At 55.0% G+C, this 23,908-nt stretch overlaps 1 protein-coding gene across 1 annotated transcript in view; it reads left to right on the forward strand.

The window, feature by feature from the left end:
* LRRC20 (leucine rich repeat containing 20) overlaps positions 1–23,908 on the forward strand; it is an 88,451-nt gene that overhangs the window by 45,443 nt on the left and 19,100 nt on the right. Inside the window, exon 4 of the mRNA XM_077778669.1 lies at positions 18,150–18,317. Coding sequence (XP_077634795.1) covers positions 18,150–18,317 — 168 coding nt within the window. The remainder of the gene's footprint in view (positions 1–18,149; positions 18,318–23,908) is intronic.

The following is a 23,908-nucleotide window of genomic DNA, read 5'->3' on the forward strand; positions in this document are numbered from 1 at the left end:
GTCATGAGGATGCTTCCTTCGGGTAAGAAGAGGTTCATTGTGCTTTCCTTCCTTGAATGTCCCCCCGAGCACCTGTCATATTCCAGACCTGTGTCTGGAGGCTGGGTGACCAGCTCTCTCCCGGAAGGAGCCCAGGGTCACAGAACAGACTTGTCTGCCACACCAAGTTCTGTGATGCTGGCGTGCCCCGCATGCTGGGAGCAATGGGAAGAAACCTTAATTCTTCCTGCGAGTGGCATGGCAGTGGGTGGGAAGCAAGGGCTTTCAAAGGACTTGACATTGGACAGCGCCTTGTGGAGTGAATCAAGAAGCCCTCTCCAGGGGGCACAGTGACACATGCCAGAGAAATGTGGCCAGAGCCCACTGTGTTTGCATCTTAGCTGTGGAAATATACTTATCATAAGATACCCTTCTGGTCAGAAGTCTGTTGTAGGATGCAGCTTGAACCCCCTCCGTGTGCCTGGCAGCTGCTGACTCCCCCACACCACCCTCGATTACAAAGGAAAAGCCTTTGTGATGTGCCTAGTAATTGCATTTCACAGAATTGGCAGAGCTGGTGACCAGGGGCAGGGAGGGGCTGGAGCCGAGAGCAGCGCCCGGCTCCCAGCTCCCTAAGACATGCTCTAGGCCTGGCTTTATTATCGTTTCTCTTTCAAATAGAAAAACTGTCGCCCAGCTCCCAGCTCCCTAAGACATGCTCTAGGCCTGGCTTTATTATCGTTTCTCTTTCAAATAGAAAAACTCTCTCCTTTTATGTGTGCAGGGGAAGCTGGAATAGGCTTTGCTGAGCCCTCCCAGGCCTGCCGGCTTCCTCTTCCCTGTTTGTGGCTCTTGGGAGAGGAGGTGGGCTGCCTTGGTGCAGGGGAGAAAGCCATCTGCTCCCTCCCTCCCTGCCACACCATCTCCTGAGGGAGCCCCAGGGACTGTCTTCTGCTGGGCTCATAGCCTCCTCGGGGTTGCATCCCCTTGATGTCCTGCACCCATTTTATAGGAGGAAAGAGCAAAACCTGAGAAAGCCAAAGGGCAGGTGCACTCTGTGGAGTGGGTTTTGTGGTCAGACTCTGATTCTTCTGTCCCCTCTTCTCCGACGTACCTTTCTCCCCACTTCCTCCTCATTCAAACCATTCTGCTCCTTTTATTGACTGTGTCCGAGGTCTTCCAGGCCGCAGGTGCGCGAGACACACCTGTGGAAATCCACAAAGAGCACCCAGATGAGACGCAGAGCTGTTTATTGAGAACCAGCTCCTGCCAGGAGAGTGAGCAGCTGGCAGCCGCATCTGGCAGAGACTCAATGGCAGCCAAGGGGCAGCAAGGCTTTGTAGAGGATAAAAGCGGAAGCTGGAGGCGGGCCAGCTTGCAGGGGGCATCCGACATGATTGGGTAGGCGACGTTTCGACTTCCTGGAGTTTGCCTTACGTTGGAAATTGGAACAAAAATCAGGGAAGCTGTAATCGAGTCCTGACCATTCGGGGCCGATTGGAACGGGAGTGTTACTTGGCTTCCTGGGCCGTCACAAGGGACGGCAATCTGACTCCCTGAAAGTCTGACCCGGAGCAGAGCAGCCGCCTTGGCTGGTCACCACGGCTAGTGGGCTGGCTCCCTGGGCAGGGCGCTGCAGGGTGTGGGCCAGACTTGTGTGTTGATGTTTGGCCTGGCCGTTGTCTGCGTGTGTATTCAGTCGCTCACACAGCCCGCCTTTGAACTCAGCTCAGCCGTTCCCCAGGAGCACCTGTTGTGGCCTGCCTGCGAGCACCAGCTGGTGAGTGAGAGCCCAAGGGTCCAGAGTCACTGGGCGCTGAGCCTTCACGGTTCCACACGTGTCGTGTCAGTTCCCCCTGCGAGCACCCGCCATTGAGGCTTGGGTGAGACGACAGAGACCCAGATGTGGTTCTCGGGGTGCTCCCAGTCTCTGGGGGCAGGCATGCATACGCGTGGACAGCCACGTTAATGTGTGAGGGGTGACGCAGCACGCATTTCCTCGAAGCCTGGCGGGCCGAGGGGCCATGAGTGAGTCCTGCTTTGGGTGGGTGGGTGTGTCGGTTTGCGGGGGTCGCCACGACGGCGCACCATGGCCTGGGATGCTCATGTTGACTTCTCACAGTTCTGGAGGTTTGGTGTCTTCCGAGGCCGGCCTCCTCGGCTTGCCGGTGGCCGCGTTCTTACTGTGTCCCCACCCGGCCTTCCTGTGTGCACGTTTTCCTGGGTCTCTCTGTGTGTCCTGACGTTCTCTTCTAAGGACACCAAGCAGATTGATTAGGGCCACCTAACAGCCCAAAATACTGGGGAGTCAGAAACTTCCAGAGGAAATGGCTTGAAGGGGTCACTGGGCAGAAGGAAAAGGGGGAATTCCCAAGACATCCTTTAAGAAGATGGGAGGTGTGTTTGGGAGATGGACTAAAAACAGTACAAGACGGAACATTACAGAGCAGAGGATATGGTGCATCACCAGTGAGCGAGCGGTCCTCAGAGAGTCCGTCAAGAAGGAGCCGGTGCAGGTGACCCAAAAGCAGTGGGAGATGGGGGCCGGGGGTGTCTCCCTGTGCTTACTGCTTTGCCTCGGCCCACTGGCTTCCTTTCCTTCAGTGGATGACACTGAGTGGTTGAAGGAGGAGAGAAGGCGGCATCCTAAACCACACAGGGAGAGCAGGGCAGACGCTGCAGTGGTCCCTCGGACGCCTTGGTTTTAGTTGGGGGTCAGGCAGATCTCTGCTGGGCACACATCCGGTGCCCTTTACACAGCCCAACGCTGGGGGCATGGGGCCTGGGAGGGTCCATCTCACCCGAGTCATTCACAGGGGGCAGCTCCCCATTGCTGGTGATCAGAGGAGTTCCTACCTGATACCAAGGCGGTAAGGAGATTGTGGCCTTCGCATCCATTTTCGTCTTCAGTCCTCAAGGATGTCTGTCCCGTGGGGTTACCTGGCCAAGCTCAGCGGGGCAAAGGCCAAGACTATGCACATGCTGTGGGCAGTGGGTCAGCCCCCCAAGCAGAGAACTAAAGGAATCCCAAGTATTATGGAGCTTTAGTATCCTTAGGCTAGAATAGGACGGGATAGAGAGAGGATTACCAAGGCCAGTGTTTTAAGGCTCTTGGGCTCTACTATGAGGTCATCGAGCCCTGATGTCACCCTGAGCCTAGGACCCACCAGGTGAGGAACAGCCTGCCTTGTGATCAGGCTGAACCAGGACCTGCAAGATCAAAGGCTGAGCTGTTAGATGTTCAAAGCATAGATGCCCAGGCCTGGGGCATGATGTTTTCTGTTTCCCTCTGGGTCCGCTCTCCATGCTGATCCTACCCTCTCTCACCCTCTGGCTGTGGTTGGGTGTGGCCAGTGGGGAGCCCCCCAGCAGATCAGGGGAAGAGAGAGGAGCAGCTCAGTGAATGTATTCCACTGGCACCTCCCCATGAGGTCCACCTCGGGCTAGCTGTGCTTGTCGTCCCGAGGTCCCTTCTCTGCAGGCAGTCTCTGCATGACTGTCTTGCCGGTGACAGCTCCTTGCTCTTACCCCGGGGTCCTGCACGGCCCCTTGAGGTTTCCCTACCGCGTCCTGTACCTTTGTAAACAGTTTGTTGCAAATAAAGCCTCCTTGGTTATCCTAACTTGAATGTGCCATCTGTTTCTGGTTGGTGCCCTCGTTGCCACTTATTTGCTCTGTCACCACGGACAGGTTGTTTAACTGCTCCGTGCCTCAGTTTCCCCCTTGGTATGGCAGACTCATACTGGTAAAGCCTCTACCTCATAAGGGTCCCACGAAGATTGAATGAGTTAGTGCATGCACGGCCCTGGGAGCCACTGCGTCCCCAGCAGTATCCAACATAGTCCTGGCACGCGGCCAGAGGTGTCAAAACTATACACAGAGTGGGCGAGTGAATGACTTCTCGCCACACGGTCAGCCGATAATGACCCCCCACAGATGTCGCATGCCCCAGTTCTTGCCACCTGTGATTATGTTCCCTTACACGGCAAAAGAGGCCGTGCAGATGTGAATACGTTGAGGACCTTGACAGCCCTGGATTAAGTGGGGGGAGGGGTCCTCACAGGGTCTTCATGAGGAGGCAGGAGGGCTAGAGAAGTGGAGGTGGTGGGAGACGCAGAGCCTGGAGTGATGCAGCCACAGGCACGGAAAGGCTGAGGCATGGACTCTCCCTCTAGACCCTGCAGACGGGACACAGCTCCCGGCTTGACTTTAGTCCTCTGGGACCATCCTGGCCCTCTGACCTTGAGAGCTGGGAGATGAATCACTTGTGTTGTTTCAAGCCACCACATTGGCAGTAATTTGTTACAGCAGCAATAGGGAACCAATACGCACCAGAAGAGTTGGGAGGGGGGGGGGTTTCTGCCTTGGTATCTCCACCTTGCTTGCTTATCCTGCTCTCCCACGTGACCTCACAGTGGAGCCAGGGGGTGCCCCACGAGAGAAACCTTCTCCAAAGAGCCACCACGCCTGCTTTTCTCAGCTGCCTTATTTCCCTGGGCGCCTGCAGCTTCGGTGCCTCCTGTGGCACGCAGGTGGCGTGCAGGCAGAGCTCCAAACGACACTCCGTAGGTCTTGTTCAGAACCCGAGTAGGGGCTGCCACCCCCGCTGCTGTGAAAGAGGAGGCTGGAGGGCCCCTGTGGGGCGAACCTGAGGCCCGCTTCCCTGTGCAGCGCAGGCCCGGGGCACTCGCGGGACGTGGCCACCTCTCCTTGGGCCGTCCAGGCAAGCATGTGCCGCTCCATGAACTGGTGGCGGCAGAAGAGTGGTTTCTTGGCTCTGTACCACGTGTCAGAGCACCCCACAGTGTGTTGGTTTAAAACAACAAGGCGCTATTTCCTTCAGCTCCGTGGGTGGGCTGGTCTCTGCTGGCGGTTCTACGGAGGTCCCTCGCCCTTCAGGGCCTCGCTCCCTGTGGCCTCTAGCCTGCTTGGACTTCCTCACAGTGGCTGGGCTCCCAAGAGGAAGTTAGTGGCTGGTGCCGAGCTTGATGCCTGACCTTGGACATCCCTGAATGTCACTTCTGGTGTATTCCATTCATCAGAGCAGTTGCAGGGCCAGCCCAGACTCAAGAGGTGGGAACTAGTCCGCCTTGTGATGGGGGTTGCCACCAAGTCTCAGCCCAAAAGGCCTATGGCCATCTGTGGATGGCTTTCATCATTTATTAGCCTGACCTCCCATGGATATGTCACTTCTGTCATTATTTGCTCAGTCATTTATGGCTGCTCTTTGCCAGCCACTGTGCTAAGAATCATGAGGAACTACTAGGCCCTGGCATTTCCCAGCTGTGTGACCTTGGGCAAATTATTGAACCACTCTGAGCTTTCACTTTCTCATCCTAAGATGGGCATAATAGTGATACTTCGTGGGAAATGTATAAATCTCATAGGCTGTTAATTTGTTCACTTCGTTTATAAGTCCTTATAAACCAAACTGTGTCCTTTTTTCCTGGCAAGTGACAATAAATATATAAAATACGTTCCCTTTGGAGGGTTCTTAGGGGTACCCTGCAGAGGGGTATTTGTGCCACACAAGCAGGAGAATGTCTCATCCTGCTCCGTGCCAACCCAGGAAGCCAGCAGACCCGGGACGTGGTCAGCAGCTCAGCACAGGCTCTGATGCCTGCTGCCACTGGGCTCCAGCGAAGATCTCCCTCTCCCCGTGTGACGGAGGCTTTGTCACACCCCGTCATTCCCCTGTTCCAAGCCCTGCTTCACTCCTGAATCTGAGATTTAAGAGTTTCTATCCCTCCTCTGTCCTTCCTGCTTCTTGTACGTTTCTCTAGTTCTAAAACTCCAAGGCTTCATTTGAGGCACCTGCTATTTGTTTTGAATGGGCCGTGGATGCACACAGTAAGTGCTCCAGGGCTCAGAGAGGGAAATAGGGAAACAAATTCGCCTCTCATCCCCCGATGCCCATTTCCTCTACCCAGAGCAGCTGCAGTTACCAGTTCTAGAGAGATCCTCTGCCAGTGTGAAGATACATGTATTTCATGGTATACTTACAGTATAGCTCCACGGACAGGCGCTGGTAAAGCACTTTGCAAGTATAAGATTATTTAAATCTTGGGGCGCCTGGGTGCCTCCATTGGTTAAGCCTCTGACTCTTGATTTCAGCTCAGGTCATTATCTCACGGTTCCTGAGTTCGAGCCTCACATCGGGCTCTGCACTGAGAATGGGGAGCCTGCTTGAGATTCTCTCTCTCCCTCTCTCTCTGTCCCTCCCCTGCTTACGCCTTCTCTCTCTCTCTAGTAAAAAACTTTAAATAAGTAAGCAAATAAATGAATAAATAAAATAAAATAATTTAAATCTTTACAGCGCCACAAGGTCAGTAGTGTTATCAGCTCTTTGTTTCAGATGAGGAACCCTGAGGCAGAGAGGATTTAAATAACTTGCCTGCGGCCACGCAGCAAGGCAGGAGGGGTCAGGACTGCAGTCCACCTCCTCATCTCCTTGGCGAAGCTCCTGGGAGGTTGTGCGCATCGTATTGCAACCTGTCTTTATCTCGTAGCAACTATGTTAGAAAGTGGTCCATGTCAGCACAGTGAGAGCCACCTTGTTCTTTGCATGCGGCAGAGGGTGAGCACTTTGCTTTAGTTACTTCCAGACCTGGTTAGAGTTTTCTCACCCCTTCCTTCCCTCCACCCACTTGGATGTGGCTTTTGGAAACTTGACTCTTGTCTCCTCGCCCCTCTGCCCGCTGTGGACAGTGGCTGTCTGTGCTGAGCACGGACCAACTGAAGGACACCTACTGCCTCACCCCAACAGCTGACTGCCCTGCAGGGGGGCCTCATCGGCAACAGGCAACATGATTGCTCACTGATGCAGGGTCACGGCCAAGGTGCTGCTAGTCCTTCTCGATGGGCACGTGTTTTTGGAGCTGGCACATTCCCTCGCTGCCTGGCTACATAATTATTGCAGGGCTGCCTCATCTGTCCTTGAATGGAATCAGCAGGCTTCCTCTCTCTGCTGGGGTCAGTGTAAGGCCTCTGAGTCACACTTGGCAGTTATCCAAGCTACGGATGGTGCGGAAGTAATAAGAAGAACTCGGGGCAGGAGAGATCCATTAAACAGACACCGGAAACCGCAGTTCACTAGGGATAATAAATAAGGGAATGTCGTGATGGGCTGTTCTCAGGCCGTGGACAGTCTCAGGAGCCAATTGGAATAAGGTCTTCTCCCAGGGCCCCCGTCCGTTTTGGGGGCCCGGGTTGTCTGACTCTGAACCCTGATGTAAGAGAGCAGAAAGAAGCATGTGGAATCCCGTTAACGCAGCCCCCTGGGACCAGAGGACCTCAGCCCTCTCTGTCCAAGAGAGAGGCTGGCGGGGCCTGGGCATTGTGACACCACCATGAAAAAGAGTGTATCATGGCCCCAGGGCGGAGAAGCAAAGCCACCTGTGGCTGCAGCTATGATATTTTTTGAAGCTTAGCACACTCGCCGGTCAGGTGGCTGGGGCTCTTGTCCACACTTCTGTTCTTCCTTTGAAGTGGAGACAGCGAGGAAGCCTCAGGTGCCGAGGGCAGGGCGACATAAAGTCCCGGGAGTTTGCCAGGACTGGGACTTGATAGGTGTGCTGGATTTGATCCCAAGAAGCCTGTTTTCTTGGTCCTCCTGTGGTGATGGGGGCCTGGAAGCTGCTCCACAGTTTGGTTCCAAGCTACCAAGTCTTTTATGAACAACATTGCACTCATAAATTTGACATAAACTCTCGAGGCCCAGAGGATTTCACTGGAGCATTCTGTCAAACTCTTAAACAAGAATTAACATCAGTTGTACATAGTCTCTGCCAGAAAATAGAAGAGAGGGCCATGCTTTCCACCCCATGCTGTGAAGTACTTTGAGGCCAAATTTAGATAAAGGCGGCGTGAGGAAAACCATAGCCAATGACTGTCGTGAACTGAGACACAAAAATGTTCAACAAAGTATTAGTGGTCAAACAGGTCAGCAGACACAAGAATTGTATGCCACACCCAAGTGGGATTTGTTAATTTTTCCAGATGTGCAGGTTCGGCTCAACATGTGAAAAATCCACCAGTGTTTTCCATCCTATCAAAGGCTAACGAAGAAGGATCCTATGATCTCTCTGTTGACAAAGAGAAAGCACTTGACCAACGAGGAAGCCAAAAGCACCTCAAGGTCGTAAAGAACATCTGTAAACGTCCTGTCAGACTTGCTAATGAAATGTTTGTTTTCCCTGTACATTTGAAAACAAGGCCAGGATGTCTTCCCTCATCCTGAAATTCTCAACTACTGCAGCGAGACAAGGAAAGGAAATAAAAACATAAATTGGAGATGAAGAAATAAAACTGCCCCTGTTTGCAGACAACATGATGGTCTGTGTAGAAAACTCCACGGAATCTACAAAAGCAAAACCAAAACCGTCGTAGAACCCATAAATGAGTTCAGCAAGTTCCCAGGGATACAGACCACACACTCATTCCCAAGATGCTTTCCTTGGCTCCTGCCTCATGTAGGGTGAGCCCCATCCCGAAGCCACAGGCCCTGCCTCCCCTGGTTTTGGCCTCACGTCTACCACTTTTCTCCTTGCAGTCTTCACTCTCAGAGCACTGACCCCTTTTCTGTTCCTCGGACGTGTCCAGATCTTTCCTACCTCAGGGCCTTTGTGTTTGTTATTCCTGATAGCTTCCCCCTGGCCTCTTTACACACTGGTTCCTTCTCATTCTTCATTCTGGTCACACATGCCTTCCTAGCAATCTGAAATCATCTGATTTCTTTGTCTTTGTTTATTACTCCCTGCCCCCCTCCCCCCCCTCCGGTTGGTGTGTCAGCTTGTTGAAGGAAGGAACTAGTGTTGGCCGGGACTTGCCCCACAATCGCACAGGAGCTGCCACATGGGAGGTGCTGAATGAGTGAGTGAAGGCTGTCTTCGTATCGCTGTGTCTCAGTGACTTTCTCATAAGTCATGTGTCCCACCCAGCTGCATCCACCTTCTCTCTTATTTTCCCTTTCCATTTCTGCTTTAAAGTTTGCTTTCAATTTTGTTTCTCATAAAGGCCCCATAATCCAAGAATTAAGTCCCATGGGTATTGTACCTCCCTCACAGAAATTCCATTTATTGCGTGCTTTTACTTTTCAAAGACTATCCTTTTAATGTTAAAGTGCTGGGTTGAGTGTCTAAGGGGGGCTTAGTGAACATCTGTGTCATGCAGCACCTCCTCTCAGCCCTGCTGCAGACGGGCAGGGAGGACCTCAAGGGGCCGTCCGGAGAGAGGGTGGGCCCATGGACACAGGAGGAGATCAACTAGAACCAGCCCCTACTGCTTCTCACCCCCTTCCCTCACTCACCGCTGCATAAGCAAGGGTTTGCTGAGTATCCTGAGAACAGGTGGTGTGGAGATTCAGGTCGCCACACTGGAAAAAGCTGGGTGCATGAATGGCCTGTGTCTCTTGGGGAGTCTGGCTGGGGTTTGAGCCCTGCTACTGGGAGTTGGGAGAGGAAAGTCAAATATCTGGTGGGGAGAGGTTGGGGTTTGGCCTTGGACAAGGTATTTCATCTCTCTGTGAACTGGGGGTAATAAGTTATGATAAAATTAAAATGATGATTGCCTATAAACCCTTAGAACAAGTACCTGGAACATAGTAGTGCTCCACAGATGTTAGTTACCATTATTCATTTCTGTTATAAGCCCCCTACAGGAAGCTAAGCTTTTGGTGTTGGGCGGACGAGCTCTTCCCTAGAATCCCTCCCCCGCGTGAGCCTAGCCTTTAAGCACCTGCCGATTGCAGCAGGAGCCTGGTTCCGGGAGAGGGCACCTCTGGGCCCCCTTGGAAGCTTGGTAATGAAAAGCCTCCCCTTCCTTCCCAAGTTTCAATGCAGCCCCATTGATGACCTTGCTGCAGTTAAGGACCTGAATGCCAAGGGCACGAGCCCTGCCTGCCCAGCCGCTACTCCCTCTGCCTCTTGCTTTTCAGAAAAGCTTCTGAGCTGTGAGAGAGGCCACCTTTCAGGCAGATCCAGCCCCTCCTCCTTGCAGCTGAATCTTTTCTCTGAACCTGCCGCTGAAGAGACAGACTTCAGAGAGCAGCCTTCCCTGGGAAACGTGAAGCCAGGGCAAGGGGATGATTTTATATCTACGAGTCTCTGAATCTTTAGAGCAGTGATCTCCAGAGGATGCACCAAGCAATGACTTGGAAAGCTGCCCAAGTTCTCTTGAGTGAAAAAGGCAGTCTCAAAAGCATATATAGTCTATGATTGCATTTTTGATTTTTTTGTTTTATTTTTTTTTAATGTCTGTTTATTTTAGAGAGACAGAGTGTGAGTGGGGCAAGGGCAGAGAGGGAGGAGACCAGAACCAGAAGCAGGCTCCAGGCTCCCAGCAGTCAGCACAGAGCCTGAGGCAGGCCTCAAACTCATGAGCTGTGAGATCGTGACTCGAGCCAAAGTCAGACGCTTAACCAACTGAGCCAACCACACAACCCTGCATTTTTGTTTTTTTAAAACAATACTTGTCCATCCATTAGTCTATCTGTCTATCCATTCATCTGTTAGTGTACACAGAAAAAATATGAAAGATTGGATACCAAATAGTTCTGGTACTCCCTGGGGTGGGAATACATATGACTTCCATTTTTCTGTGTTCCATATTTTTGTGATGTCTGTATTTCTACAATGAGCATGCGCTGCATGCTCATTTTAGAAAGCAGTAAATGCACTTAAAGGTAAACCAGCCGTACCAGTCAGAGTAGGCCCGTCTCGAATCAGGAACAAATAACCCCAGATCTCAGTGGCTAGAACAACAAACGTTGGAGTTACAGTTGCGATAGCGTCTGGTTTCTGTGAGAGCGATCAGCACCGCCCAGGGCTAGGCTGCGTGCCACCTTCAGTAGTGACTGAGGACCGGACTGTGACTTTCCTTGAGTGGATAGCTCCACAAGAGCGCATACAGGATCAGTGTACAGATGCTCCCTGTGTTTCGTGAGATTCGTAGAGAAGGGAATGGGGAGATGCAGTGGCTGTCCCCGTTCCTCAGGGAATGGCAGGGGCTGGGGCGTCCGGACACCAAGGCTGGGGTGAGGCCAGGTGGGGCTGTGGGGGAGCACAGTCTGAGGAAGGCTGAAGACACTTCCACGGGAAGGTTCAGGATGGAAGAGCAGTGCCAGCCCCTCTGCTGGGGAGGCGTGCCCGCGTCAGCCCAGGCTTCTCCACCGCCAGGGAGCTGAGAGCTCTGCATGTGACTGATGGCGTTGTCATAGCTGCTCAGTGTGTCCCTCCCCGTCTCTCTCCTGCCTTTCAGTAGCTTTGCTCCGCGCCTCTTTATCTTGCTCCAGCTATGACTCAGGAGCTCTGCATAGTCTCCCTCCCTCGCATGCTCTTAGCATGAACGTCACCCGCAGGCTTTTGTGCCACCACAGCCTCTCCTCTGGGAGCAGGACAGGTCCGGTGCTTCCAGGTCTCGTAGATGCAGAGACCCGCCCCTCATCAACCCCCTGCTTGCTGCCGTCCCTGGGCACCCTGAGAAGGCCACCATGTTTCTATAAAATGATTTGTGTCCTTTCTCTTTCCTGCACCTTAGGAAAGGACAGAGTTAGTGTTTATTAAACACCTACCGCATGCCAAGTGCTATACACATATCCTCTCCTTCATTGTTCCTAGCTACATGGAGGTAAGTTTTGTCGTCTCATTTTTTTAGAGATGAAGTGACTCGGAGAGGTTTGGTGATTTGCCCAACATCACACAGCTAGTAAGTAGGGCAGCTAAAATCTGATTTTGATGCCCCAGGTATCAGGAGGCCAAGACTACTCCATCACCCAGCACGGTTAATTAAAAAGTACAAGCCCAGCAAGGCATTCCTGCCTCCAGAAAAGTTTGCTCAAGAACCACTCTGAACGGCGGGCTCTTCTTCCTAAACTCTTTCGACCCTTGTGACTTTCCACTTGGCCACCATTTGGTTGACCCTCACTCTGGAAGAGTTGACTCACTCCTGTCAAATTATACCAACCTGCTCACATTCCTGCACTCCGTACCGCGAGGTTAGCCCTGTGCTGGGCTGGGAGCAGCAGGGAGAATCTGAGGAGTTTCTGTTCTAATCAGCCAACAGCAGTTCCTTTGCTTCTTGTCAAGTCTTTCCTGAGCACCCTCTCTGTGTCAGGCCTTGTGCTGGGCACACAGGATGCAAGGATGCACCTCACTGGTCCTGGCCCTCCAGGGGCCTCTGGCCTGGCCTTGGGTCCTGGTTGGTAACTCGGCTTAAGTCTTTTTCCTTGGAGTCCAGCTCCAGCATGTTCGAACACCTTCCGTGCCCTCTTTGCTGGGCCAAACCAACACCACCTGCCTGCCTGCCTGCGGTTCTCGTACCTCAGCCAGCTCTGCCTGCTTCCCGTTTGCTGTTCCTCTACCCCCTTCCCTCTCTCCCTGGGCCAGCAGTACCTGGTCACCCACAGCAGCCTGGCGTTGTCTCAGTGGCCTGGGCCGCATCGACGAGCCACTGGAGCCGGGCCACACACATACCTACTTGCCATCCTCAGCATGATCTCCTCAAACCTGGATGCAAGCAGCAGGTGCCCACCAGCCTACGAAGCAAAGCTGTCTGAGGTGCAGGAAAGAAAGGCCCCTGGTCATTCTGGGAACCTCCATTCAAGGGTGTTGTGGCCCCTAAACTAGCCTCAGTGATGATGTCACACTTGCTACCTTGAACAGTGGTGAACGATGCCAAGGGCTTCCTAGACTGGCCGCGCCCCTCAGTTTTTGTGTCGGGGCACTGGGCAGAGCCTTCTTGCAGCTCACCTTCCCAGACTGGATGGCCCGTCCCTGAGCTGACTGGTGGCAGGGCGCTGAGCAGCAGAGATGACCGGCTGGCGTGAGTTTTCTGCTAGTTAGGGATGCTCCCTTGGGGTCCCCTGCAATGGGAGCCAGCTGCAGGGACAGGGTGCTGGGTGAGGCCTCTGAGACCCCCAGGGAGCACCCTCTCCTCAGCTTCTGTGGCCCCACCAGCACTGGCTTTGCAGGCTGCAGGTGGAGGCAAGCTCCGGAAAGGCTCTCAGAAGCTGTCTGTAGTGGTGGATGCTTCACACAGCACTGAGCCGCTTTGGGGCTGTCATTACTCATGCCCACCATGGTTTGATAAAAGGCTTTGATTGTTTGTTTTTAGGGGTGTGAATGTTTTTTTAAATTTTTTTTCAATGTTCATTTTTGAGAGCAAGAGAGAGACAGAGCATGAGCAGGGGAGGGGCAGAGAGAGAGGGAGAGACAGAATCGGAAGCAGGCTCCAGCCTCTGAGCTGTCAGCACAGAGCCTGACGTGGGGCTTGAACTCGCAAATCACAAGATCATGACCTGAGCTGAAGTCAGACGCTCAATGAGCTGAGCCACCCAGGCGTCCCCAAAGTTTTTTTTAAATAGCTATTCTGAACATATCAAAGGCTAAGGATTACAAAACCAAGAAAGGCAAGATCCTCTTCCCCACCCCCTGCAGCAGTTACCCAGGTTGCCGCCACCCCCCGCTGTGGGGTCTGTCCCTGACCCGGTCAGCAGGTGGTGTGTCCCCTGCAAGCTCATGTGATGCTGGGGCTGTACTCTGCTTCCCACTGCTCGGTGCTCCAGGCACCTGCTCCCCAAAGGCCTCGGAACCCTGAGAGGCCATCTGAAGCAGGGGAGGATGGTCTTGTGCTCACTGTAGCTTCAGGCGAAGGGCGTGCTCTTCTCTTCCAAGTTTGGGCGGTTAGAAATACAAGCCTCACAGGTAACTCATTAGTAATTGGATTCCTGCATTCACCAGGTACCAGCATGGTTTGCCTAGCTGTCTGCCTACCCGTCTATCTCACATACTTCCGTAGTACTTGCTGTGTGCCCAGCACCGTTCAGAGTCTTTTTCATGCATTAATTTACTAAATTCACAGCAATCCTATAGAAGAGTCTGGTACTGTCCTCATCCTACAGATGAAGAAACTGAGGCAGAGATAAACAATTTGCCCCAGGTCACATAGTCCGGAAGTGGCAGAGTCCAACCCTGAACCCACAAACACCAGGCCCCAGAGCCTGGCTTTGTCACCTTCATGCCATATGGCCACTTCCCACAAGCCCTGGGAGGGGCTGGGGCAGTGCCCCGACTTCATCTGTGTAGCCCAGCCGGTGAGGGCTGCCGGAGGAGTGCGGCGGGTTCCAGGAAGGCAGAGCCCAGCGCCCGGGTGTGAGGAGGCCTTCCCGACCACAGGAATGAAAACAGACCTGGGGACAGTTGAGGATGTTGGCCACCTCCTCGTGTGTAACACTGACTGGCACCTGCCAACGAGCTCAGCAGTGGAGCAGTGCTCTCAAAACTCCCTCTTTGTCCCCAGCAACTGCCTCCAGAGGCCAGACTGGCTCCCTGAGTGGCCCATTGCAGGCCCCGCTGGCACGTGGACTGCAAGCTGGGGATTTGGGGGTGCTCTGGCAGCCAGACCGCCCACAGTGCCACGGACGCATTCTTAGAAAATGAGGGCTTAGGGAAACGCACCAAGCAGGAACCGAATGGCCTGGAAAATTGGGCCAGTTCTTGTCCGGGAACAAATGTCCATTGCAGGCAGGTGGCTTCTGAGAGTCTCCATGTGGCAGCCACCCACTGTCTGGCATGCGCTCCCCGCTGGTGTGAGTGCGCCTGGGCCCCAGATCCCGCATCTGGCAACAGCGTCCAGTGAGAATTAAATAACACTATTCTTATGGAGAGTAATAACCTTTCTCCATGTTTATGTAATAACAAGGAACAACTCAGCTTGAGAAAAACAATGTGTATGTGGAACAGAAGTTTAGCAGAATCGTGAGGCTGACACTCCGCTTCATTTATGTACTCATTTGTGCACTGGTCAGATATCAAGCACTCTGCACTCACCGGGCACTGTGCCATGGGCACTCTGCTAGAGCAGAGTGAAGCCCCATCGTCATGCGGCTCCCATTCTTGCAGAGAGGTGGCCAGCGTACACACAGGTCAGCATGTTAGGTGACAATAGATACAGCAGGGGTAAACCCTGCAGGGGAGAGAACCCTACTTCAGACAGGGTGACATTTGAGCAAGGACACACGTGAAGTGGTACACAAGCACTGCAAATATACTGGTCAAGAACATTCTAGAAACAGAGGCCTACCAGTGCAAAGACCCTGAGGCAGCAGCCTGCTCGAAGTGGCTGGCAGAGGCAAGCCTGGGAAGCACTGGACTGGAAGCCTCTAGCATCCCATCCAACACAGTGGCCTGATAACTGTCATCTGGATAGGGGCATTTTCTGGTTTAAGGTGTGGCTGTCCAACATCCTGGCTGCTGGGGGGGTCTTGAGTTTGTGGGGGGCAAGCAGTGGTTCTTCAAAGGTGGGAAAATCAGAGGCAGGCCAGCCAGGCCCCCCGCATTATCTGTTGCTACCTGGGGGAGGGGTGGGAAGAGTCATTCATCAGATACTTTCTGAGTGGCCATAGGGTGCCCCTCAGAGGGCTGGATGTAGGGAACAAGAGGAGTTAGATACAGTTCCTGGCCGCCCAAGCCCCAGCGTGGTGGAGCAGGAGCCTGCGGGGGGCTGGTGGTCAGGTGTGCAGAGACAGAGAGCACATGGGCCAGGGCTCGGCCCTCCCTGCCAAACCTTGGGAGGGGCCGTTGGGCAGCCCATCTCACATACCTCAGGGCTTTTTCCTGGAGGGGCAGCAGGAGAAGCATGGAGCACAGGGGGAGAAGCAGGGTGAACCTGGTGGGTCCGGTGCAAAATGAAAATGCAGGAACCTCATTCAGAAAGCAGGGGAACATCAAAGTGCCATTAAAGGAACCTGAGCTTTTTCTTTTTTCCGAGGTCTCTCTCAGGGTGTCATGGTACTTTTCATTTGCTACTTAATGTCCTTCTAATTAAGGAGAAATCAAAACTTTAAATTATTAGTGTGGATTTTACCATTCATCTTTTTTTTAAATGCTTATTTTTGAGAGAGAGGCAAAGTGTGAGTGGGGGAGGGGCAGAGAGCGAGGGAGACAGAGAATCCGAAGCAGCCCTAGGCTCTGAGCTGTCAGCACAGAGCCTGATGCAGGGCTTGAACCCCCAGCCATGACCGAGCTGAAGTCGGCCACTTAACCGACTGAGCCACCCCGGCGCCCCTTACCATTCCTCTTTATACTGTACGAGGCCAGTTTTAGATGCGTGTATCAGAGCATTTGTCTCGCATGTAGTAAGAGATTACACAATGACTCGTTTCTAGAGGGTGCCTTGCATGGGCCAGAAGGACAAATTCAAGCCAGACTCAGGAACGTTGGAAGGAGGAAGGCAGGAAGCGTATCCTCTCATCAGCGTCTAGAGTGTCCCTGCCCCACAACGCAGGGCACATGCGCATGAACCTTCAAGCCCGACAGCCCCCACCGCCTGCTGGACCTCCATGCTTTGTCTGGGCCAGGGACGGGTCGTGGGGAGCTGCAGCCAGGCAGCTCAGGATCTTTAAACCTCAGCCTCAGGACGTGTGCGAACCTGGGTCGGGGTGGGTGAGAGGCTCCCTCCCGCCTCGACTTGTCCTCCAGATGCCACCCACTAGGCATCCTTTGGTGATGCCAGCCAGGGGCAGGGAGGGTGGGGACAGCTGGCACCGTGCTACAGCCGGGTTGCCGTGGGCACTCGTGCCCAGCTGCTGCTCCTTGTGCCCGGGCCTCTGCCCGGGGATGAGAGCTCACACAGCTACAGGGCAGGGGTGAAGAGGGGGAGGCCAGCCCGCCTTGGGGCAGCCAGGACAGGAGAGCAGGCTGCTGAGAGACAGGACCAGACATCACCTGACGTTCCATGACTCTGGCTCTTTGTAAGACACAGACTCCAGGATACATATTAGGACTTTCAAGGTGGCAGGACAAAGCATTCGAACTCAGGTGTGGGACCCTCCTGAGCCTAGGACCCCATGTGATTGCACTGGTCACAGACCCACGAAGCTGGCCCCAGAGAGAAGAGCCGAGGTCATTCTTCAGGTCACTCAGCATTTCTGGGCCTCAGTTTCCTTTAGGTGAGACAAGGTGACAGGGTTTACCTGAGTCCTCTAGTAAACGAGGGGCTCACTGCAAGGTCACGTGTGGACAGGGGCTGGGAAACTCCCAGAAACCAAGGCCTCTGCTGGCCCAGCCTCTTTATCTTGGGCTCATGGCAGCTCTCCTTCTCTGTGTCTCCCGTTCTCCAGCGCCCAGCTGCCTTCCTCTGTTTCCTTACGTTATGTCCTAGTGTTAATTGAGCACCTACATGTGCCAGCCGTGTGCTCAGCACTTTGCATACGCCTGGTCTTCACACAGCCCTGTGCTGTGAGAGTAATAGCAGCGCGTGTGAGTGTGTCCTGTGTGCTGGCCTCCACGCCAGGTGTGTTCCCCACGCTACTGGATTTAACCCTCCGACAACCCTGCGAGGCACGTATTATTATTAGTCCCTTTCTGCAGATGAGCAAACTAAGACCTGACGTGGTTAAATACCTGAATGAACAACTCTTGGGCAAGGTTTGAACCAGGCAGTAGGGACTCCCCAGCCCCCACTCTCAAGCCCTGCATTATGCTCCCTCCCTTTGACTCTTGGCTTCTGCCCCTCATCCCTGGCCATGCCTAGGGCCCCCAGGACCTCCCAAGGCGTCTCTCTATAGAATACATGTCAGCTTCAGCTTCTACCAGGCCAAGCCCAGCCCTGCCTTAACCAGATCCCCAAAGGAGGGACTCCCAGAGGCCCAGCTCACCTTCTCCCCGGGTCCCGGCATGGGTCGCTGGCCAGCCTTTGGAGCAGCTGCCGTGGGGCGGGAACCCGCGCTCCTCTGGCCACAGCTGGGGCTGAACAGGGGAGTGGGGTCACGTGACGCAGAAAGACCTTGGCTGCCCCTGGCGGCTCCTTGAACAGGGAGGGTGGTAGAAAGCAGTGTCCCTCATCTCGGCTGTGGATGTGGGAGTCCAGGGACTGCCCACCCTGACCTGTCCTGTTGAGCCCAGAGTTGAGGCTCTGTCTGAGGGAGGATGGAGCCAGCCAGTCCTAACCTTTGTCTAAGCCACACTTTCGTCCAGAGAGCCTTCCGTTCCAGAGCCCAGAGCTGGGAGCCCCTCTGGCATGGCGGGCGGGCCCTCCTCCTGCACACACGGGGCGAGCCCCTGGGGGGACGCCTCCATGGCGGGGCTTGCCTCGCTGCCTTCCTGGCCCCGGTGCCACTACCCCTGTCATCTGCTCCCTTTCACTTGTCTTTCTGTTCCTCCTGCACCTGGCAGAGCTCCGCCTGGAAGGGAACTTCCTGCACCGGCTCCCCAACGAGGTCAGCACCCTGCAGCACCTCAAGGCCATCGACCTCTCCCGGAACCAGTTCCGTGACTTTCCTGAGCAGCTCACCACCCTGCCGGCTCTAGAGACCATCAACCTGGAGGAGAACAACATCGTGGGTGAGCGGCCCTGGCCGTGCGGGCCCTGCGCCTCCCTCTGTCTGCAGTTCCGCCCTCTGCCCTCCCTTTCCTCGGGCTCGCAGGGTCACGGGGCATGGACATGGGGCTCCGGGGTCAGACTTGCACAGACCTGCGGGCCAGGGTGAGCCTTCCGGTCTGAGACCCCTGAGCACAGGGCACTGAGCCGGGAAAGGGAACCATCTGGAGGCCCAGTCTGCCCTGAACCAGTGGGCCGCCCTGGCCTACAAGCTCTCTCTCGCATCTCCGCTGGCCTGGGCAACCTCCCAGACCCTCCAGCTTGGACCTTATGTACATCCCCCTCCACCTAAGTTCCGCAGCTCTTCACTGTTAGTGAGCAGGGGCTGCCAGGCCAGTGTGTCCAAGGCAGTGCCTCTGTGCCTTCCGTTGTACACATACACTCCCCCCCAGGGAACCCGAGGGTCTCTGCCCTGGGTTCAGAGTGCCTTCTGCAAATGGCAGGCCCAGAGGGTGGTCTTTTCCTCCTTGTGGGCAGCTCCCCCTGGGCATCCTCTCCAGCTGCTCACCAGGGTCCCTCTGTGCCCTCCTCCCTGGCTCCATCCTCTGGCTGCCTTGGCTCTCAGCAGCCCATCTTCAGCCTTAGTTTGTGCCCTCTCACGTCGCATCTGATGTTGGCCGTGTCAATAATGACCCCCTCTGCTTCTGCTTTTATCTTTGTGACTGCTTTCATGGCCATTATGCCATTTGACTAAAAGCAAGAGCTCTCAAGTGGCTTGGAGCTGGGCGGAGAGCGGCTGCCTCCCACATGTGCTGAGGATCCCATCTGTCAGGGATGCTGCTCGAGGACCCTGGCCAGGGTGGGGGCGGGCAGGACCAAGTAACCTCTGAGGTTTGGAATCTGTTCTTTTACGGAGGAGTAAACTAAAGCTCAGAGAAGCCGTGAGAGTGCATCATGTCGCACAGTGAGACTGCAGAAGTGCCGGGTCGAGTATACAAGACTCTAAATCTCGGCTCCGTGCCCGGGACGGGGTGCCTTGTCTGGCCCCTAGGATGGCCCTGGGGCTGGGCTCTGGTTTGGACGTTTCCCTCCCAAGACCAGGATCCCTGAGTGCCTTTGGCCCCACGTTGGCTCCCCAGTCCCTTGAGCCCTTGTGTTGTCTTTGGGTGGAAGGCACATGTCCAGAAGTGCCTGTCACTGTGAGGCTCTCCCTCCTATGCTGCTGTGGCTGTCTGGGGGTCTCGCCCTGAGCCCTTCATTCTCAGCCAGGCCCTCCCCACTGGGCCTTTCCTCCCCCACCTCCTGGTGTCTGAGACCATTCCTGATGCCTCTGCTCCCTTCTGCTACTTACCCGAATGGGGCAGTTACCACGCAGGGGCTACTATGAGCTGATGCGGAGACCAGAACGGGGCTCGAAGCTGCAGGTAGGCAGGCCTGGACAGGTGCTGGCCATTGGGCCCCCCCACCCCCATTTCCTGCCCGCAGCCCCAGAAGAACCCATTACCTCTCTGAGCCTCAGCTTCTTCTCAGCTTTTAGACGGAGGTTCTCCCTCCACCCCCACTCCCAAAGGCAGCTTGCCCCAAGCAGGGGAGCAGGGTGTGGGGCCCTGCGTGCTGGCTGAAGTACAAAGCGGGCAGCCCAGGGTGCTACAGGTCCCCCACTGCTTCCCCTCCCACGAGGCCACCATGTCCCTCAGCAGCAACCGTTCCCAAAACAAAGAGGGGCTGTTTTGACTCATTCTCCTGGGTAGGTATCTCTTCCTGCCTGTGAAGTGACAGTGATAAGTACATGTGGGAGTTCCTTACACTTTACCAGGAATGCTCATGCACAGGCCCAGGGCCCACTTGCTGGATGTAGAAACTTCAGGCTAAGAGGTTTCTCCTGGCCTTCACAGCCAGGGCTCTGTCGTACACCTGGCCAGATGAAAGAGATAGCTACCCCGTGCTGTTTCCCAGCCAGGCCCACCTATGCAGAGCCTCCTGAGGCCCAGCCAGGGCCAGGCCCAGGGCGTATGGACATGCTGGAGACTGCCCCTGTTTGGCAAAGACCCTCGCTTTCCCCAAAGTTCGGAGGCTCCCAGAGGGGCTCGACTGAGTCTAGAGCCTGCTCCTCTGCGGGAGGCCTTGGGGTTCTCCCACATGCCCCCCAGATGGGGAGAAAGCTGCTGTTCCCATGCTGGGGTCTTCTCGCCTCCTTGCTCTACCTCTCTCCGAGCCACCCTAGTTACTTGGATTACTTCTAACTCTCCAGAATAGTGGGAAGGCCAGGCTACAGTCTTCATCGCTCGGCTGGATGGAGGAGGGCTTTAATCGGCGAGGAAGGTGAGGGCTACACAGTCCTTCATTATGGAAATAGCTTTGCGCTTTTTGCCAGCTGCAGCTGTCTGCAGGGTCACATTGGGATAATTGTAGTAGGAGCTTAGAATGCCTTAAAAGTGACTTATTTCTCCCCTTCAGAGCCCACGGAGAGTGTTGGAAACTTTTTTTTCCCCTGAGAAATAAATTTGAGATGCATGAGTTGCCTTTAAGCTTAATTCAGCAAGCAGGAACAAGCAGCTCTGAAGGGGCCGCCCCTAAGGGTAGCTCCAGCCTGGTCCCCGGAACACCCGGAGGCTTGCAGCACCCTGGGAGGGGTGGAGGTCAACTCCCGTCCCTTCTGCTTTCTGAATACGGCTGGTGCCCGATCTTCCCCCACTCTGGGCCAGAAGTCGGGGGTAGAGGAGAGAGGGTTCCAGTTCATGGAGGAGAGAAGGGATGGGCTGGGAGGGACAGGGACACTCCGTGCCTGCTCTCTGACGCGAGCTGTCAGCAGGTCATGGTGCTGGTCCTGCATGGTGCATGGTGCCCAGCGGTAACTGGATGCTCAGGTCATGTATGTGGTACATGGTAGCCCCGTTGCTGCCCCCTCCCCATACTGAGCGTCCTGTGGTCTGTGCATGATGTCTCCATACCCTCATCTCGGAGCTGCTGGGCTCCCCACCCCCACCCAGTGTGGAGCATGGTGTCTGCCATTCAGCAGGTGCTGGGGTGATTGAGAGCACCGAGGTAGGCAGGAGTTCCCAAGCCCCAAGGCTTGGGCACAGTAGGGCAGATTGTGTCAAGTTGCTGGCTGTGATCCATTAACGAGCCGTGAAGTCAGATCAGATCCGAAGGTTGAGGTCAGAGTGTGATGGAGCACGTCACCCGGAGCGTGGTAATACTGCTCTGTGACTTCTATTTCAGTTTTATATACACACACAGACACGTGTACTGGGCTGTGATGTAAAAGTGTGTTTCTCACTGTGGGTTGTGATGAAGAAATGCCGGAAGCCAGTCCCATGAGTTGTCCTGCAGAGGTCTGGGCTCTGTCCTCAGCCAGCCTAGCCACTTGCCCCCACACCTCACACCGCCAGCTGCACAGTAGTCTCCCCTCTGCTCTTCTCCATCCATGTCTCTGTCCATCATAGTCACCACCGTCTATATCCTCCTGGTGACTGGTAGGGCTGGAGTGAGGACGGGCAGGGAGGCTTGGCTGAGGGGTCAGGTAGATGACAGGTTTAGTGCCACCTGTTTATCCCCACCTGTCCCCCCTTGCCCACCCTACCAGCCTGCACTCTGAGTCTGAAAGTCCCTCCTCATGTCTTGTCATTTTCTCTCCCTGTGGCCCTTTTCCCCACCCCCGAGGCCGCAGGTCTGGGCCGGTTTAGGTGAATGTGGCGTGTGCAGATCAAGGGGCCTCCACCCTCCCCAGCTGGCCCCAGGGCACACACAGCAGCTGATGGGCCACTTCCAGGGTCCTGGAGACAAGCCTACCAGGACATAGGTGTTTTCTCTAGGCGCTCCCCAGAGGAAGAAGATTTGTAGCTTAGAGTGTTTATCCAGACAGCAGCGAGTTACAGGTTTCTGGACTATGGGACGGTATGCTTTCCAAACCAGAAAGTGGTGTGTGCGTGCTAAGTTTTTTAGACCAGACCACCTGGGAAAAAGTTGGTTCTGGAAACAGCGTAAGAGCTACCAAGATGAACCAGGCGCAGGCCCTGCCCTCAGGCTGCTTCCAGGCCGTGAGGGAGGTGTGAGTGGAGGCAGGTGGCAGACTCTCACAGCAGCGAAGTCATGGTCAGGACTCCAGGTGTGCCAGGGGGAGGATCCGGGCAGAGGGTGGCCGGCCCTGTGTCCTTGTGAGGTGGGGCTCCTGGGAGAGCCCAGGGAGGGTTTCAGAGGAGGCCGAGACACTTAGTCATGGTGGGTGGTGCCATGAGGACGTGATGGATCACTCCTCCTGCGACAACCCTCCCTCACCCTGGCAGCTGTCACCCATGACTCGAAGGTGGATGCGGGAACCACACTGAGTCCGCCGGAGAGCTCAATCCTACATAGCAGTTCTTCGTACTCCCGGAACATGTTGGGGTGCAGAGAAGATCAGGTACTTGGGAGACTGCAGTTTGCTAAGCAGGGGACTTTTTTCAGTTAAGCTAGAATCAATTTTCCATAACCCTCAGCTCACTGGGGTTTTTCCCGGCATTCCAGACAGAGCTGGAGATCAGAGGAGAACAAGCTCTTGCTGAGAGTGTAACAGAGCGATAGAACTTTGAAGGAAAAAGCGAGTGTCTGTATGACGCAGGGATGCTCTGGACCGCAGCTACTTCATCCTGCCCTCATGCTGTTTCACTTCTTACCATCGAAGCCAGTATTTCTGAGTGGGGTCTCTGAGCAGCCCCTGAGAACTTGTTAGAAATGCACATTCTCCGTCCCCAGACCTCCTCAGTCAGAAATGCAGGGAGGGGGCAATTTGTGTTCACCAGCCCCCACCCCACAGGCAATACGGATGCGTACGAAAGTCTGAGAACCCCTGCCCAGACTCTGGCTTCTCAAACCGACCCACAAGTGTGGACATCACCTGGGGGCTTGTTAGAAGCACAGACTCTCGGGCCCCACCTCGGTCCTCTGGGGTCAGAATCTGCACCTGAGCCAGATCCCCAGGTGATTTCTGTGCACAATGCAGGCTGGTCTGGTGCCGTTCCCTAAAGGCACCAGGTGCCATCTCAGGGCCATTGTCTGTGCTGTTGCCCCCCCCCAGCCCCCCCCCAGCACAATTGCTCTTTAAGCCTTGCAGAATCCCACAGGGTGCACGCCACAGAGCCCACATCCGAACCCCCCTGGAGTCCTAGCTAAAGACGAAGGCTCCCAGGTCCTCTGTCAGACCTACTGAATCAGAATTTCTGTGGATGGGCCCAGGGGTCTCCGTTTCCAGCAGGTGACCTGGGCGGGGGCAGCAGTGTGTTCACTGAGAATCTGTGCCCCACTCCCCACCCCCACCTCCTGGCTTCAGTCTGGGCCGCGTGCCAGCCCTCAGATGTAAGGTTTCCACGAGTACAGGACGCTTGTCCTGCAGGACGAGGGGGGGAGTGGGGGCACCGTGGGGACCTGGAAGGAGCACGGCTGGCCCAGGGGGTCACCAGCACCCCTGCTGTGGCCCTGTATCGTAGCGTCCTCCCTCTTCTCTGGCGAGCAGGGGCGGGCAGTCCTTCTGGGATCCACAGCTTCTCTCTGGCCTTCCTCAAGAGAAGAGGTCCTCCTGAATGCAGCCTCTGCTATCCTCCTAGGCTGCGGGCACAGATGCCCGCCAAGACGTCAA

This window comes from Crocuta crocuta, unplaced genomic scaffold, assembly GCF_008692635.1.
Source record: "Crocuta crocuta isolate KB4526 unplaced genomic scaffold, BGI_CrCroc_1.0 scaffold167, whole genome shotgun sequence".
Lineage (NCBI taxonomy): Eukaryota > Metazoa > Chordata > Mammalia > Carnivora > Hyaenidae > Crocuta > Crocuta crocuta.